The sequence below is a fragment of the Neoarius graeffei genome, chromosome 2, assembly GCF_027579695.1.
Source record: "Neoarius graeffei isolate fNeoGra1 chromosome 2, fNeoGra1.pri, whole genome shotgun sequence".
In the NCBI taxonomy this organism is placed as follows: domain Eukaryota; kingdom Metazoa; phylum Chordata; class Actinopteri; order Siluriformes; family Ariidae; genus Neoarius; species Neoarius graeffei.
The window spans coordinates 66,210,217-66,227,785 of record NC_083570.1 but is presented as its reverse complement, the minus strand read 5'-3'; the positions used below and the strand labels follow the sequence as shown (position 1 = coordinate 66,227,785).

General features: G+C 38.7%; 1 protein-coding gene across 4 annotated transcripts; it reads left to right on the top strand.

Annotated features, from left to right (window-relative positions):
* The first annotated feature begins 5,669 nt into the window (after nt 1–5,669).
* Nucleotides 5,670–15,936, top strand: prr5l (proline rich 5 like). 4 transcript variants are annotated; one of them, XR_009654078.1, is made up of 9 exons: nt 5,670–5,839; nt 8,563–8,715; nt 10,595–10,675; nt 10,895–10,943; nt 12,612–12,669; nt 12,893–12,984; nt 13,134–13,268; nt 13,593–13,981; nt 14,635–14,690. XR_009654078.1 is itself a non-coding variant. In XM_060914735.1 (9 exons), exons 2-9 carry the CDS (start codon nt 8,603–8,605, stop codon nt 14,982–14,984), a joined length of 996 nt encoding a protein of 331 aa, XP_060770718.1. In that variant the 5' UTR covers nt 5,671–5,839; nt 8,563–8,602; the 3' UTR covers nt 14,985–15,936. The 4 variants fall into 4 exon arrangements, 3 of the variants coding, with proteins under 3 accessions (XP_060770718.1, XP_060770719.1, XP_060770717.1); XM_060914735.1 differs by having other exon boundaries at nt 5,671–5,839; nt 13,593–13,713; nt 14,638–15,936; XM_060914736.1 differs by having other exon boundaries at nt 5,672–5,839; nt 12,896–12,984; nt 13,593–13,713; nt 14,635–15,936.
* Nucleotides 15,937–17,569: the final 1,633 nt, after the last annotated feature.

Genomic DNA, 17,569 nt, shown 5'->3' with positions numbered 1-17,569 from the left:
TAGAATTCACTGGTATAATTCAGAATTCATTGTTCCATCAATGATGGCAAGCCATCCTGGTCCAGATGCAGCAAAACACGCCCAAACCATGATACTACCACCACCATGTTTCACAGATGGGATAAGGTTCTTATGCTGGAATGCAGTGTTTTCCTTTCTCCAAACATAACGCTTCTCATTTAAACCAAAAAGTTCTATTTTGGTCTCATCCATCCACAAAACATTTTTCCAATAGCCTTCTGGCTTGTCCACATGATCTTCAGCAAACTGCAGACGAGCAGTAATGTTCTTTTTGGAGAGCAGTGGCTTTCTCCTTGCAACCCTGCCATGCACACCATTGTTGTTCAGTGTTTTCCTGATGGTGGACTCATGAACATTAACATCAGCCAATGTGAGAAAGGCCTTCAGTTGCTCAGAAGTTACCCTGGGGTCCTTTGTGACCTCGCTGACTATTACACGCCTGGCTCTCAGAGTGATCTTTGTTGGTCGACCACTCCTGGGGAGGGTAACAATGGTCTTGACTTTCCTCCATTTGTACACAATCTGTCTGACTGTGGATCGGTGAAGTCCAAACTCTTTAGAGATGGTTTTGTAACCTTTTCCAGCCTGTTGAGCATCAACAACGCTTTTTCTGAGGTCCTCGGAAATCTCCTTTGTTCGTGCCATGATACACTTCCACAAACACGTGTTGTGAAGATCAGACTTTGCTAGATCCCTGTTCTTTAAATAAAACAGGGTGCCCACTCACACCTGATTGTCATCCCGTTGATTGAAAACACCTGACTCTAATTTCACCTTCAAATTAACTGCTAATCCTAGAGGTTCACATACTTTTGCCACTCACAGATATGTAATATTGGATCATTTTCCTCAATAAATAAATAACCAAGTATAATATTTTTGTCTCATTTGTTTAACTGGGTTCTCTTTATCTGTGTTTAGGACTTGTGTGAAAATCTGATGATGTTTTAGGTCATATTTATGCAAAAATATAGAAAATTCTAAAGGGTTCACAAACTTTCAAGCACCACTGTAACTCCTGCAGATGCTGCTCCCATTGTACTTGCTTTTGGTCAGCTGGTCAGTCATACTCTGCAGTACATGGAATACAAATAGGTGTTTAAACAGCTAGCATATTAGGGCCCGTCCACACGAGTACGTTTTTGTCGAATCCGCATAAATACTTTATCGTTTCGGCCTCGCGTCCAGACGGATCTAGCTTTTTCAAGGTGTGAAACCGGTATTTTTTGAAAACGGGTCCCAGAGTGGGAAAATCCTAAAACGCCGGATAGCCCAGAGTCGTCTGGATGGCGAATGCGGATTTTTTCAGAAGCAATGACGTATAAGCCCCGCCTCTCCAACCTTTAACCTCAGCCACTAGACACGTCATAACAACAACAATGGCAGACTACAGGCTTGTGCTCGTGCTGCAGAAACGTCCAATGTGACACGAAGTAGAAGTTCCACTTCATTGTCGGTCCACATAAAAGACTCTCCTCTTCCTCTCAGAGTTGCGCTGGCCATGATCGTCCTCTTCTCGTGTTATGAGCTTGTTTGTAAACAGCACGTGACCTTTATACGCATGCTCCATGGCTTCTCTTCCAGTTTTAGTGTATTGGTGTGGCGGCGTCACAGCGCCACATACAGGCCTGGCAAATGTACTACAGAGTTTTGGGTCGTTTCCAGTGAATCCGTGTGGACGCAGATATTTCTGGAAACGACGCCGTGTTTACAGAGATTTTTTTCAAAATGACAGCGTATTGGGTGAGGCCACGTACTCATGTGGACGGGCCCCTAGACACAAACAACCATTCACACTCACATCTACGGTCAATTTAGAGCCATCAATTAGCCTAATCTGCACATCTTTGGGGGAAAACCAGAGCACCCAGAGGAAACCCACACAGACAGGGGGAAAACATGCAAACTCCACACAGAAAGGCCCTCGTCGACCGCTGGGCTCAAACCCAGGACCTTCTTGCTGTGAGGCAACGGTGCTAACCACTACACCGCCCCTCTATAACTTAACCATAAAATTAAAAACATAAAAATTAAGCATATATGAAGACCTGTATGTTTGAAGACCATCAAACGACTTCAGCTGGTTCAAAATGCAGCGGCGAGGGTTCTCACACGAACAAAAAGAACAGAGCACATTACCCCAATTCTAAGGTCCCTTCACTGGCTTCCAGTAAGCTACAGAATTGACTTTAAAGCATTGCTGCTGGTGTATAAATCTCTAAATGGTACAGGGCCCAATTACCTCTCTGATATGTTGCAGCGGCCTCACCCAATCAGATCTACCAGATTGCAACAGAAAAATTTACTATTAAAACCAGTTGTTAAAGTGTGGTGAAGCAGCTTTTAGCTACTACGCAGTACATCTATGGAACCAACTCCCAGAGGACATTAAAAATGCTCCTGCTGTTGGCAGCTTCAAATCTAGGTTAAAGACCAAGCTGTTTTCAGATGCTTTCTGTTAAATAATTAATATTTTTACATTTTTTATAATCTTTAATTTCTCTGCATGTTTTAAATTTACTTTAATTTTATTCTATTTTATTCCGCTGGTTTCTTTTTCTTCTTTTTTCTTTTTGGCATTTTATTATTTTATTTCTACTGTTGTTTAATTCTTATTATTTTCTTTTAATTCTTTTAATTAATTGTTTTAGATTAAAAATAAAATTATTTTATGTAATTTTATTTCTCTATTGTTTACTGTTTTTGTTTTTGCTTCTATAAAGCACATTGAACTGCCATTGTGTATGAAATGTGCTATATAAATAAACTTGCCTTGCCTTGCCTTAATAAATATGGATCTTTTTTCAGGATATACAGGGTAGGCTACATGTACATGAAAATACATGCAAATAAACAGAAATACAAATTATGTTTTGTTTTGTGGCTTTCCAGATGCATCTACAGGGGTTTGACCACTAGATGTCACCAGTGTGCAGTGCTTCTGTTTTTTTGTTTTATTTTGTTGTTTTTGACCCAAAGTGATTGTTTCACTTATCTGTCACTTATCAAGCCCCTGTGCAGCTATGTTTTAGATTTGGTGTGCTAACTAAATGTGCTATACAGGAATCTTGAAAATGTCAGGGGGTGTTTTCCAGCTGTGCCAAAGTCTATCAACGACATTTAATAGGCCATGATCATGGCATTCACAAACACTTTGAACACTTGTATATACAAAATACTGTACATGGACAAGCAATGTTAACATTATTTAGGAATTGTATTTAGACAGTGTGCACAGAGAACCTGGAGGAGGTTTTCTGGGTTCCCTGTTCTACCCAGTGCATACACAGTATTTTTACTTCTTTAACTTTTTCTATGTAATATAAAAGTTAACTTTTAGTAATATTCTTGTTTTTTATTCAGCTAACATTGATCCATTGACCTCGCTAAATCTAAAACTACTGTTTGATTCAGGAAATGTGAACTAGCTGTTGATGTGTAAGAAAGAAGGAAATCATTCAAATTTTTTGGCTCAGACCAAGTCATCTGCATAAAACAAGTACAGCTGGTGATGCAGATAACAGAAAAATCATCAGAGTTGTGAATAAATAGCCTAGAACCAGATGTTATAAATTCAGTAATGAATCAGCAGAGTTTCTAAACTTACATTTACTGTATATGCAGGAATGAAACAGGAAGGTGAAACGGATTAAAGTTAGAACATGAAGGGAAAAAAATTAAGTACTTAGTAGACACAGTCTTAATCTGAAGGTTCAAATATAATCCAGTGCAGAATTTTTAAAACCTACTGTCTTAATTTAGGTCACTTTGTCTTAATACTTTATCTTATTGTGACTGATTAAAAAAAAGCTGTATTGCATACAACAAAAACAAACTACAATGAACCACTGAAAAAAATGGAATATTTTTTTTTTTTTTATTGTTACCACTCCAAATAATTAATCATGTGAAATAAGTAAACTGTTACTGTTCAAATGATTACACTGGGGAACACAATTTTTGTTGAGTTAGGTCTGACAGCTGTTTTTAACTAATTTTTGGGTGCGGAATCCAAAACTGATCTCAGTTTTTCTCTATCATGTCAAGTTTTTGAACTATAGGATCCCCGTTTTCTTAAAAAATATGAAAAATACTGTACTTAACAGATATGTGCTTGTTTTATAAAAATTTACAAATATTGACATACAATGAAATATGAAAGAAACAGGCATGACTGCAATGTTTATTTAACACTTATGTTTTTACAAAAGATATGGCTACTGTAATTATAATTGTGTACAAGAAGAAACCTTTATTCGTCACATGTACACTTCAAGCACAGTGAAATTCATCCTCTGCATTTAACCCATCTGAAGCAGTGAACACACACACAGAGCAGTGGGCAGCCACACCAGAGCACCCAGGGAGCAGGTACCTTGCTCAAGGGCACCTCAGCCCAAAGCCACCCCATGTTAACCTAACTGCATGTCTTTGGATTGTGGGGGAAACCAGAGCACCCAGAGGAAACCCCCGCAGACACGGGGAGAACATGCAAACTCCACACAGAGAGGCCCTCGCCGGCCGCTGGGTTCGAACCCGGAACCTTCTTGCTGTGAGGCAACTATGCTAACCACTACACCACCGTGCCACCTGTGCAAGTAGTTAAGGTAAAAATTTACATTTATAGCTCTTTCTGGAGTGTTCAACTTGAGGACTATCGCGTTTGATGCTCCAACAATAGTCAGCCATCATATGTACATCCCATCTACCCTGATAACGTTCTTCCATAACCTTCAAATAGTCTTACTACAGTGGAATTTTGCTTATCTGGAGGGTAAGCTGTGGAGAAAAAACTTGACGTGCTAGAAAAAAAACTGACTGCAATTTTGGAATCAGCTTGCCAATTTTAGTTTTAATCAGCATAAAAATCTAACTCAACAGAAATTTTTGTCAAATTGTTCCCCAGTGTTACTGGGGTGCAAACCAGTGTGGCCATTCTGCTCTGACCTCTCTCATCAACAAGACATTTCCCCCACAGAACTGCTTGGATTTTTCTCACTGGAAACTCTGGAGAGTTTTCTGTGAAAATCCTGTCTGGTGCCAACAACCACACCATAGTCACCATCACTGAGATCACTTCTTTTTTTTTTTTTTGTCCCATTCTGATGTGAGATTCATGTGCACATTAACTGAAGCTTTTCAACTGTGATTCTCTGTACTGTATCAGCTATGGAAAAAATTTAAGAGACTACTTTTTTGATTGATTGATTGATTGATTGATTGATTGGCCCTTGTGGAGCCTTAGAGACAAGGGTCACGAGGTGAAATAAAAATGTTTAAAAATGGCTGGTGTAAATCCAGGCTAAATATGATTTTATTGCCTTTCCTGTTTAGCAGAATAATTATTTACACTCGCACCTGTGCACACATGCCTTCAGGACTTGGGAGCTCTATTTCTAACAGCATTGTTTACAGTAATAATTACTGAAGGAGAACACGTTCATTGAAAATAATCGATGCAGATGTACTGCTGTAAAGTCTGAGGAGACAGTGTGGCGGAATGGGATGCAACATTGCTGGCTAGGACACAGAAGCTAAACTTCAAATTAATACGCATAACGCGTTTTCTGTCATGAAAAGTGCCGCCTGTGTGCGGATCAAGTGAAGCAATAGAGCGCGACACACTAACTCCTCCCCCCGCACACACAGCTAGTTCAGAGCTCCCTTCATCGCCTTCGAACCAGTAACCTTTCAATTTTATTGCTGTATCCGTGATGTTAGGACTTCGACAGGCATTAGTGCTTTTGTCGCTATTCTAGCAGAGGCGTGTGTGAGAGAAACCCTAAGGCAACTTTATCCTGGCTGAGACCAAGATTTGGTGAGTGTGTGTGTGTGTGTGTGTGTGTGTGTAGAGAGAGAGAGAGAGAGCTCAATTGTCCGAGATGCACTAGAAAACTTATTCATGTTTGCTGTTGTAAATAAATACGTCGTTTAAAAGCTGAAGCAAAGTGCTACGTGAGATGCTGCTGTATACTAACCGCCTTTTTGTTACTTCAAAGTGAAAGTGCTGTGATGCTCTGAGTCTGGGAAGCTCAAACCATCATTGATGTTGACTTGACATGGCTTAGGCTATGAACTAAAGGCTTAAAAAATAAAAGAGGCTGGAACATTTTCCAAACTTAAAGTGAAATGTAATTTAAGACAAAATTCTAAATTAACGTTATTGTTTTAAGTGGTGCTGTGTTCTGTTTACACTCTCAGAAAACAAAGTAGCCTACACTACTGTACCTTTAGGGGTACAAGGGCTTCTCACTGATACAGTACCCTCTGGTACTTACTTGTACCATTTATATACTGATTGGGAACATACACTACCGTTCAAAAGTTTGGGGTCACCCAGACAATTTTGTGTTTTCCATGAAAAGTCACACTTTTTTATTTACCACCATAAGTTGTAAAATGAATAGAAAATATAGTCAAGACATTTTTCTGGCCATTTTGAGCATTTAATCGACCCCACAAATGTGATGCTCCAGAAACTCAATCTGCTCAAAGGAAGGTCAGTTTTATAGCTTCTCTAAAGAGCTCAACTGTTTTCAGCTGTGCTAACATGATTGTACAAGGGTTTTCTAATCATCCATTAGCCTTCTGAGGCAATGAGCAAACACATTGGACCATTAGAACACTGGAGTGAGAGTTGCTGGAAATGGGCCTCTATACACCTATGGAGATATTGCACCAAAAACCAGCAGCTAGAAGAGTCATTTACCACATTAGCAATGTATAGAGTGGATTTCTGATTAGTTTAAAGTGAGCTTCATTGAAAAGAACAGTGCTTTTCTTTCAAAAATAAGGACATTTCAAAGTGACCCCAAACTTTTGAACGGTAGTGTATATGTGTAACTTTTTGACCCTAAAAAGGTACACATGGTTACCTTGAAGTCCAATAATGAGCCCTAGCAGGTACGTTAGTGTATATTGTACCTTGGGGGACAGAAATGGGCTCCTACTGTACCCCTATTTCTGAGAGCATACCCTCTTAAAATACCCAGCCAGCTCCCAAAACTCAGCCTGAACTGGTCAAGCAGGTGGGCCTAAACCAGGCTATTTTCCAGTTTCCTGGTTACTTGGCTAAACAAATCTTTGGGGGGGGGGGGTTCCTAATTGCCTTATTGCTGTGTAATTTTCCTTAAAATAATTTGTCTACAATGCTGCAGTAGCAGTAATTCAGAAACTGTTTCCATCCACCAGCATGGAGCAGCTGGTCAGGATAGTCTACCAGTTTGACCAGCTCTTTCTGTGTTTTGGCAACTGGTAGCTAGTCAGACTAAACTGTTTTTTTTTTTCAGCAGGGAAGTGAAAATACTTCCTTGTTGTTGTTGTTGTTGTTGTTTCAGCCATAGCTGTGAACATTTCAGCATGAATGTTTTGTTTTCTGAATCCTATTCAAAGTTCAGTTTCCTAAAATATCATTGTTCTCATTTGAGTTAAGCTGACATGATCTAATCAAGTCCATGCTCAGTTATCGGGTTTGTGTGTTTTAATTACATTAATTAGTTTAACTCTCATGAATGGCTTCACATGACAGGGCTGTCACAGGACAGCAGAAAATGTTCAAAATGCTCTCTCTAAATGCCTTGACACAATAAAGGCCCGGATGTAAACAAACTACTAATCCTAGTTTTTGACTGGTATGAAGGCACTGCATAATAAGTGGAGTCCTGTAATACAAGATCATGTTGATGCCTTTTTGTAGGCAAGCTATCTTTTTATAGTGTGTTTCCAAGAGCCCAAAAGCTGCTCATGAATCAACAGAACTGGGCATAAGTTTGCCAAGCTTACATGCCCATGTTTACCAGATGGCAAGCAAGAGTGCATATCATTTTCGTTTAGAGTCATGTTGTTGTGCCTTTACTTAAGCTGTGTAATACATCAATCTGATCACAGTTAAAGGAAATTGGCTTCTTGGAAATGTCTAGTCTGTAGCTTTTGTTTTTAAACAACACAAAGTTCCAGTGTCCCAAATGATTGCCAGCCAGCCACTCACAACCAGATTCATGTGTCCAGGAAATGTTTTTTTTTTTTATAAAGTCAGTTACATTTAGAATTTTGATACAGTGACGGTATCAGATGTGTGTGGGATGGAGCATTGCCTCTATGTGTGAGCAGTATGGTCTGAGTCAGAAATGTACAACACATTCATTAAATATGCATGCATGAGTTGATGGAGGGATGACATGAGGGAGACAGCTGTCATATTCACATGCATCAGCAGCATCAGAATTCTATTAACAGTCCATTAAAGTCCATTACTTCAATAAAATAAAAAACTAGACTCCGTGCCATAGACACTAATCATGTGGGAAACACCATCGTGCAGGGTTTAGGCAGGAAGAGTTCAGACTAAAGGAAATGAGCTCGGCTCTGTCAGACGCTGTATGTGGCTTTCACTATGACATACATGTATATCTTTGTGAGTCACCACAGATAAATATGGGGTAAACAACACGCTTGTAACCGTTTTTGCACTCACTTTCTCTCACGTGAGTACATTTCTACAAAGGAAGTACAAGTTGACTTGAACTCGTTTGCACCCACTAGCATTCATCTGTTACCCGGTGGCCTTCACTTCCACTGCGTAATGGGATCTTTTCGGCGTCCTCGCTTTATGAGCTCACCAGTGCTGTCAGATCTGGCCCGCTTTCACGCCAGTTCACCATCTCTACAACTCTCCAATGCAAGTATCTGGAATAGGTGGGTATACTCCTCTACAGGCACACACATGTATTTGAAAAGTCCTACTTATGGTCCTAATTAGGGAATTTTATCTCAAATAATATAGAACGATGCCTTTTGACAAACACTTGAAAATAACAATTTAAACCAGATTTTGTTCAGCTTAGTATATAAAATATTTGAAGGACTTTTAAAGGGAAATTGTACTAATTTTTGTAATATTGTGGCATCATATACTGAGTGAGAAGTAACACAAAATGATTCACATTGTTCTGATGAAAACTACCCCCTTTTACAGAGCATACAGTGACGTTGTTTTGAAGTGGGGATTTGAAATACTTAAGAGCTTACATTCTGTTGTCATTGTGATTCATATACATTGAGTGAGTGCAAGTCCAACCTCTAAACCATTGCGGCAGTTGGTGTTGTTACAGTAAACTATACATAGAATCAGTCAACGCCACTATTATGAGCTTTTCTTTCATTTATGGTTTGTGTTTAGTTACTGTGCCTACTTACTGTGAAGATTCTCAAAGTACTAAGATTCCCAGCAGGTCTATTGTTTTCAAAATGTGTCAGAGCTATAAGAATTTGAACTGGGTTCTACAGAAGAGAGAATCAGAAACAGTCCAGGGCAGATGGAAACTGGGGTGTTGCTGCAACAAATGTCAACCAAAATTGAATGTCTGTGCAGCCAAATTTTGCAATTCACAATGCTGCTTATTCAATAACCCCATGTGTCTGGAGATGAGAAAATGACAGCCCTGTGTATCACCCATGATGAACAGTTTCTGGCTCACATGAACTCAGCAATTTTGGAAATTTTTTCTGTCTACTTCAACTGAATTGGAAGAGATGATGATCAAAGAAAGCTAATGGCCAGATGTTGGTTAAATAAGCAAACTTGACTCCTGGTAGGTAATGTTGATTTCCAGCATGGAATATGCAAGATATCTGATTTGTAATTTTTTTTCTCTATAGCTTGCCACTATACAGTATGCTATTATTTGTCAAATGTAGCCTACTGTATGTTGAGTTCCATGCATCTTCCTGCAGCTTCACTGATGAATACCAGCAGCCACAACTTTTCCTATTTTGCTATTTGTTGATCTAAGGCAGCAAAACTCTGCCTGTCTTAGCCAGGTAAAATACATGCAGGACCTTGTAAGGGAAATTAGTACTTTAATAAAAACCAATTTATTGTGAAATTGCGTATAAAACCACAGAGAGGACGTCCAGCAGAAGGGAACACTGCTAAATGTGTGTTCGTAGATCCTGTAACTGATGGATCCTACAACTGATGGTTGCTCAATTTGTTTACTTCTCACTTAAAGATAAATACTTGAAAAATTGGTATAATTCCCCTTTGATGAAAAACAGCTAGTTTGTGAATTAGTAGAGTGTTACCGTACATCATTGCTAAGGAAACATGATCATAATAAAAATCTATCCTGGGTATATATGTTATATGATATTTATGCACAGTACATATTTTATACTATGTAAAACTGGACCTATGCTGACTGTGTATATGTATGGGGGGGAACCCAAGCCATTCCACATTTTACCCTCTTTATATCTGTCTGGAAATAGGGCTGCTGCTGCCCCACTCTCAGGAAGTGGTGAGCAGGATGTTATTCATTTGTAAGGGGTTCAGGGCCGAAAAGGGAGGGTATGGTGACTTTGGACGGAAACACATATCCTCATTTAGTCAGAAAGGATTTACGCAGAAATTTTTAAATGCTTATGTGGCACACTTCATGAGGAAGTTCTGCTTATTATCTATTCATGACTATGCAATTTCACTGCTTGTTGTGTGCTAAAATTTCCATACAGAAATGGTGTAGTGAGAGCACATTTGGTTTCTAGAAGCTGATTCACTTGATGTGCTTTGCAGTGTCCAATCTGCTGTCATCAAAGTATTTCAAGGCGGAGGGCTGCAGACCAACGAGCTGTACAGTCTGAATGAAAGCATCAGGTGGGGGGAAATAAACAATAAATTTCAAATCTGCACTGACAGATACTTCAGTTTAGTTTTTGATATTGAAATGATTCTGTATAATTATGCATTTGTAAAATTTAGTAAAGTGTGAAGATCTTGCTGCTAGTCGTTTTATAGTGCACGTTTAATATTGATAGGGATATCGTGATGGTTGTTTTTAGCTCATTTTGCTCCATTATATCTGTGTGTTCTCAGATGGCTTCAAAGGACAGAATTGGGCTCCTTCATTACAGAATACTTTCAGGTGTTACATGTTCATATAATAAGCTAAAATGTTTGCCTAAAACAGTTATAATGCACAAGATTTAAACTAAATATTTCAATTCAAATATTTTATTTCTGTTTCTTCTAAGAAAATTATTCTCATGAGAATTTTTATTTTTTATAATAGTGTTTAAAAACAAACACGACAGTGATGTCCTAAAAAAGTATTTAAATTAAATGTAAACGAATATAAAATATTTAATTTATCTCAGTCTCTAGGAAATTCCATTAAGCAAAATCAGGTCCATCGTTTCAAAAAAAAAAATTTAGTTGAAATTTTGCCAGGAGGAGGACATGGGCCATACTGCCCTGCCCTGTATAGTGAAGAGGATGGTGAGAAAGCTAAGAACAACTAAAAGATCACAGTTTCAAAATTGGGCAGTTTAGTTGATCCTTTGGATTTTTAAGTTTCACAAACAACAGTGAGAAGCCACCTGCATAATAACAAGCAGTTTAAAAGGGTAGCATGAAAAAAATCCCTTTTTGAGAACAATCCAATAATATGCCACCGATATAATCAGTAATGCAAAAATAAAAAATTTCAAAAGAAGTACATTGGGAACCATGTGTTACGGTCAGATGTGGAGGGGCAAAAAAAAAACACTTTTTGGCCAAGTACACAATCAGCCTGTAAAATGACCTCAAACATGCATCCAAATCATTATAGAAATCAATTAGAATTAATTAATAATTTAGAAATATATATGTGTGTGTGTGTGTGTGTGTGTGTGTGTGTTATTTACCAGCTTAAGGTCGGTCCGTATTGTGAAATACCGTGACTGAGGTCAGTATTCAAGGCCGAGGTCACGGTATTTCACCATACGGACCGACCTTAAGCTGGTAAATAATATATTAATTTTTTTCTTTACCAAATTCTAACAGAAAACGAGAGCGCCCGAAAGGGAAAACCGAGCCAAGGCGAGCCGCTATTTTGAATCCTCATTCACGGCTGTCATGCAAATGGCTTCCTCCTCAGTATACAAGTGCACTTCCATGGCAGGGAAAAAACTACATTTTGCCACCTATGTAGTCCCCTATTTATACAAAATTGAGTCATTCAGGATTCAGCCATGTTTTTGCTCGGCGTTACCAAGTTAGAGGTTTTTAGCTTTCTCCTGAAATGTTTTATTTTATTTCTTCTTCCTCAGGGTAGTAAAACTTGCTTTCGCTGTGAAGACCGTCGTTATCACTATCCATGCTGTAAAATTAATGCTATTCTCCTGAGAAATGCTGGCAAAAATATATAAGATTTTTGATAATCTTATAAATAAATCTTATAAAAAAAAGATAAATGTTGACAAAAAAATTCTGCTAAGTTTGTTGTTGTGAACAAGCGAGTCGCCAGAGGTCCGTAACCAGGGTCCGTATCGTAGGATACAGACCCGCTCGCCAGCCAATCAGAGTGCAGGATTTGATGGAAACCGCACCGCGAAAAAAATAAAGAAATTTATTATTATTTAAAAATTTCTGCTGAATGAAAATAACTACTTAAAGCTTTTTGTTTGGAAAAACAGTATATTATATAGCTTCCCCATGTGCTTAATCTCAAATATATATGAATGGTGCAAATAATTCTGGACTTTTCCTGTTTGTTGATTTCAGTAAATCTTGCTATGCTTTAACATCATTTCATTCTAATTGGACATAGGATCAGCTCTTGAGCAAAGGCCTGGCACACATATTGGAGAAGATTCAGCTTCAGGAGGGTCAGTACTGACATATGTACTTGTAGTTGTACAGATGTGCTTAGCATGGTCCTCACTGCATTTTTATATAGTTTGTCAAAGGACTGTTCTATATGCCCCAAAATATTCTATAATTGTGAATGTTGAGTACCTTTCTGGCCCATGCTCTAGTTTGAACAAATTATTGTGGCGTGTCGAATATGTGCTGAGATTCACTTCTTCTGGGTCCCCCCCCCCGTCCTAGAAGAAAACTGTCTCCAGGCTCTGTCTGAGATGTGGGTAACATTTTTCACAGAGATCCTGCCAACTCTTCAAGCTATATTCTATCCTGTGCAGGTAACTGAGTAGTGTCATTCACTACAGAATGTTGTTAGCCAGCCTTAGTCCTTAGACAATGTGGTGATTGTGTGTGTGTGTGTGTGTGTGTGTGTGTGTGTGTGTGTGTGTGTGTGTGTGTGTGTGCGCGCGCACATGAATGATCACAGGGTCAGGAGCTGACTGTGAGACAGATGGCTCTGCTGGGTTTTAGGGACCAGGTCTTGTTGAAACTTTCTCTAGAGAACATGCTGCATACTGCCTCATATCCTCCTGCCATAGTACAGATGCTTCTCATACTGCAGGTGGGAATTTTATTCTACTGCTCCTGATTTTACTTAAGAACATTATTGTTCTCCTGTTCTATATTAGACATTTCTAAATATCTGAATATCTCTATGAAGGTAGCCCAATGTTTTGTTTACACTTATTTTCATACAATATTGTGTTACAAGTGCTACAAGCACCCTGTACAAATATTAAAACTGTCATGCCCCACATATTTATGCACACACATTGCACAAGTTCAACACTCAGTTACTGTATTTATCAACTTTCAAAACAAGTTAATAGCCTCTACAGCTACATATTTAATGGGGGTTTTTTTTGGGTTTTTTTTTAAACCATAGGGCATTCATGAGCCTAGTGGGCCTAGTAAAGAATACTGCCTTCTAGAGCGACTAGTGGATATGGTGATTTCACCTTACCTGAGTAACTACCTCTATATGAGCCACAGGGACTCCACTTCAGGTAAGATCTTAAACTTACACCAGGGGTGTAATGGGCCGGATTAAAAAAAAATCAGTTTAATAAAGCAATAACGTCTCTAAAGTGTGTTCATCTGTCTGCATTCTGAATGCACAAATGAATTGCACATACACTCTCCGTCCACCTGCTTGTTCATGTAATTATCTTATCTTCTACCATTAAACCCTTGCCTGTATTTGCATGACCTTTTTTTTTCCTATAGCATTGCTGCCACATGTTTGCGTGACTGTATAACTGCATAAATGAGCAGGTATACAGATATTCCTATTAAAGTGAGTGTGAGTGTATGTACATAACCTGCAGAACAAATAAATAGACTGCAATTCATTACAAAAAAAAAAATAAAAATTATGGTTTTACTCAACTGAGATTATACTGCATGCATCCAAACAAAATGCTCCTTAATATAGAAGTGGGACAGAAAATGAATGTAGTTTGCAAATTATTTACAAATAAAAAATGTTATTGCATAAGTGTAAGGAACCCCATTGCTGTGATGCCACTAATTCATTATTAGCTTTATTTTTCTTATTTGTTCCTATGGAAAAAAGACATGGTTATAGTGTATAAAAACATTAGCTTCCTAATGAAGAATTTTATACAATATAATTATCATATTTTGTCAGTAGCTGAGTCTGTGCTTAGCTTGTTGCTCTATTCCGCCCCCTAGTGGGATAACAGATACTAGCTCTTTTTTAATCTTTCAATTCAATTATGGTCCACAAGACCATTTTAGTTTAGAACACCGATTCTCAGTTCATTTGGCAGGCTGGATTAGAAGCTTCATCGGGGCAGATCTAGCCTGTAGGCTGTATGTTTGTACACCCCCTGCTTTAGACTGTCACAGTCACTTGCCACATTCATTGTACGACATGATGTAACCAGTCCTTTCTACTCTTGCAGCAGGGTGTCAATTGAAAAACTCCAGTTTAGAGACTACACAGCTCTTTGGCCAGCCAGAGATCACAATCACACACTTTGCTGCGGAATCTTTGCTGACGCCTCTTGTGGAGCAAGAAGGCGAGGCATATCTGGAGAGGACCGGTGGAATACGGCGCCACACAGTCGCCAATGTTCATTCAGACATCCAGTTTCTCTCCATGACAGACAGAACTGATGGTAGTGATAATGACCAGGTGACAAAAGCAAAGAAAACTGCTTCTCCCAGGCCTTTCCCCCATCAACTAGTAATCCTGGACACTCCATCAACTACAACATCACAAATATGCCAGAACACTGCCAAGATGAGCTGAAAGCTGTTTGCTGGTGAATTATGGAGTATGCTTTTAAGCAAAAACCGATACTGTCTACCAATTACCCACAATATGAGCACTAAGAGGCAGTGCTTGATAAAAGGCACCATGTTGCAGACTGGGCAAGTAAGAATAATAATTTACCCCAACCCTAGAACTGTCATTATTTTAGGTATTTACATTAATTACATTAGTGGTGTTATATGGATTAACACAGCAGTTAAAGTGTATTATTTGATTACTTAGTGCTCAGCACCATTCCCCTTCCTCATAATCAGCCAGTGGGGTGACACACAATCTGTGAAGTTGAGTCTACTGATGTTTGTGTACTAGTTTTTCACCATATATTTACACAAGTAGTAATTTATCAGGTGTACACAAAGCAATGCTTAACTGTAACCTGTACAAATTTTACCTCTGTTCAAAGCAGCCTACTTTCAACTTCCTGCCACAGTTTGTCATTTACATAAACAGCTGTAATGCTTACTTGGAGATGACATTATTATTTGGTTGAATGTTTTAAAGTATGTGGGAGAAGACTTTAAAAACTAAAATAAAAAACTAGAATTAGCTGAACCCTGTCTTGTGCTGTGCTCTAAGAGGCATGCACTTTTTTCTGCTGTTGGAGTGGCAAAGCTATGTGGAATTTCAGCTCTGCTGAGCTAACACTGTTTACACAGATGCAGTATTGGGCAAAATCTTTCTGCGCTTTCAGCTGTTTGGGATTATTGACTTGAATACACTGTGTGACACTTGTTTTGAGCCATTTTAGTATGTACTGTACAATTTGTTTGTCGTGGAGTTGCTGATGTACTGGTCTACAGAGTAATTTATTTCATGAAATATTTCAGAGTCTTAATTATAATTTCAGTTTAAATGTTATGACAAATATTGTGTTCATCAGTGTGCAGTGTTGTATACGTTTGTAGTAATAAAGTGTTACTTTGTGTAATTCTGTATTCTTGGTTGGTTAGTCATTTTTGGTTAGTCACTGTACTTTTAATAGATGCAATCGTGACTGCAGTTTCAAAAATTTGAACACGCATCAACTTTCTGAACATCATAGCATATTATGGTTCCAATCTAATATGGGACACTCACAGGTCAGGTTGTTTCTTTAGGACTAAAAGCAACCCTTAAGCAATGTAGTCTTAGAATAGAAAAGCAGTTAAGGAGCTTTAGTGGCCTTATTTGAATGCTGATCCTTGCAGAGAAAATCTTTGTGTGGGAGTGTTGCAGAGTATGACCCTGCTGAGAAGAGTATGACCACAGATAAGAGTACTAGTTTTTGGGGTTTTTTTAATTGATTTTGTTCTTCATACTAATGAGGGGAAAGTTTCCTTTGTATTGATTTCATGCCATTCATACACTGATGTTTTACAAGCTTTATAAATCAATTAAAAACCAAGGTGAACACCCACCACTGTCTTCTCCAGTGTCTTCTGAGTGAATGTAGTTAATGAGATTTTGATCAGACATACAATGAAAAAGAAAGAAGTAAAAACTCATCTCATCTCATCTGTAGCCGCTTTATCCTGTTCTACAGGGTCGCAGGCAAGCTGGAGCCTATCCCAGCTGACTACGGGCGAAAGGCGGGGTACACCCTGGACAAGTCGCCAGGTCGAAGTAAAAACTGTGTTTAAAAAATTATTGTGAATAGAAGTCTTGAGCAGATGTTCCAGGGTCTGGGGGCCTCAGCATTGAATGATCAACCTCCCACAGAGGTCACTATGTGGTAGGATAAGACAAGAAGCTCAGGAAGTATCAGGGTAAGAGGAGACAAGAGCATTAATTAGTGGACACTACAGTTTTGTTTTAGGTTTTGTTTTTTTTTGGGGGGGGGGGTTGTTTTTGTTTTTTTGTGCAGAGCATGAAATGTTTCAAAATGTTCTTCTTCCCAAATTAGACATCATGTGTTTAGCAACATTAATAAAACAGATAATGCATTGCTCTCTGGACCACAGCTGAATTTAGCTTTAAAAACTTATGTTAAACTCCATGTTATTAAAACTAAAAGCTATGTTTACTGGATCTGGAGAAATCTTTGGAAGGCTGAATGGAAGGTAGATGTTCCTTTGGTGCCACCTGCTGTTTTGGTGGGCAGCCTATTGCTGCACCCTGCGGGATGTGGTGGGGTGGGTGTGTGGGCAGAGTGAAATGTCACACAGTTGCTATATAAGGACAATTACAGGATGCACCCAAACCCTAACCCTGGCTGTGTTCCAATAGTCTTTTTTGCTTCGGAAGGTTCCTGAGTGAAATGGTTCAGAAGTATCAAAGTGGCAGCCATGATAAGAGCGGTTCAACTTCTCTAAACATGAAGGAAAGATGCTTCAATGCTTCTTTTCCTATCTCCTTTAGCATAGGGTACACTGGATCATCCTTTACAAAAGGAAAGATGATGCCGTTCCACAATTCCTTGCAGCAGCAACATTTAAAGCAACACATCAGTGCACCAATCACACAAATAATTATATAAATAATTAAACATTTCATAATGAATCATACAATAAGTAGGATTCATGTCAATAAATATGAATGGACAGGAAGGAGAGCATGAGCAACTGTTCTCAATAGGCTCTTTT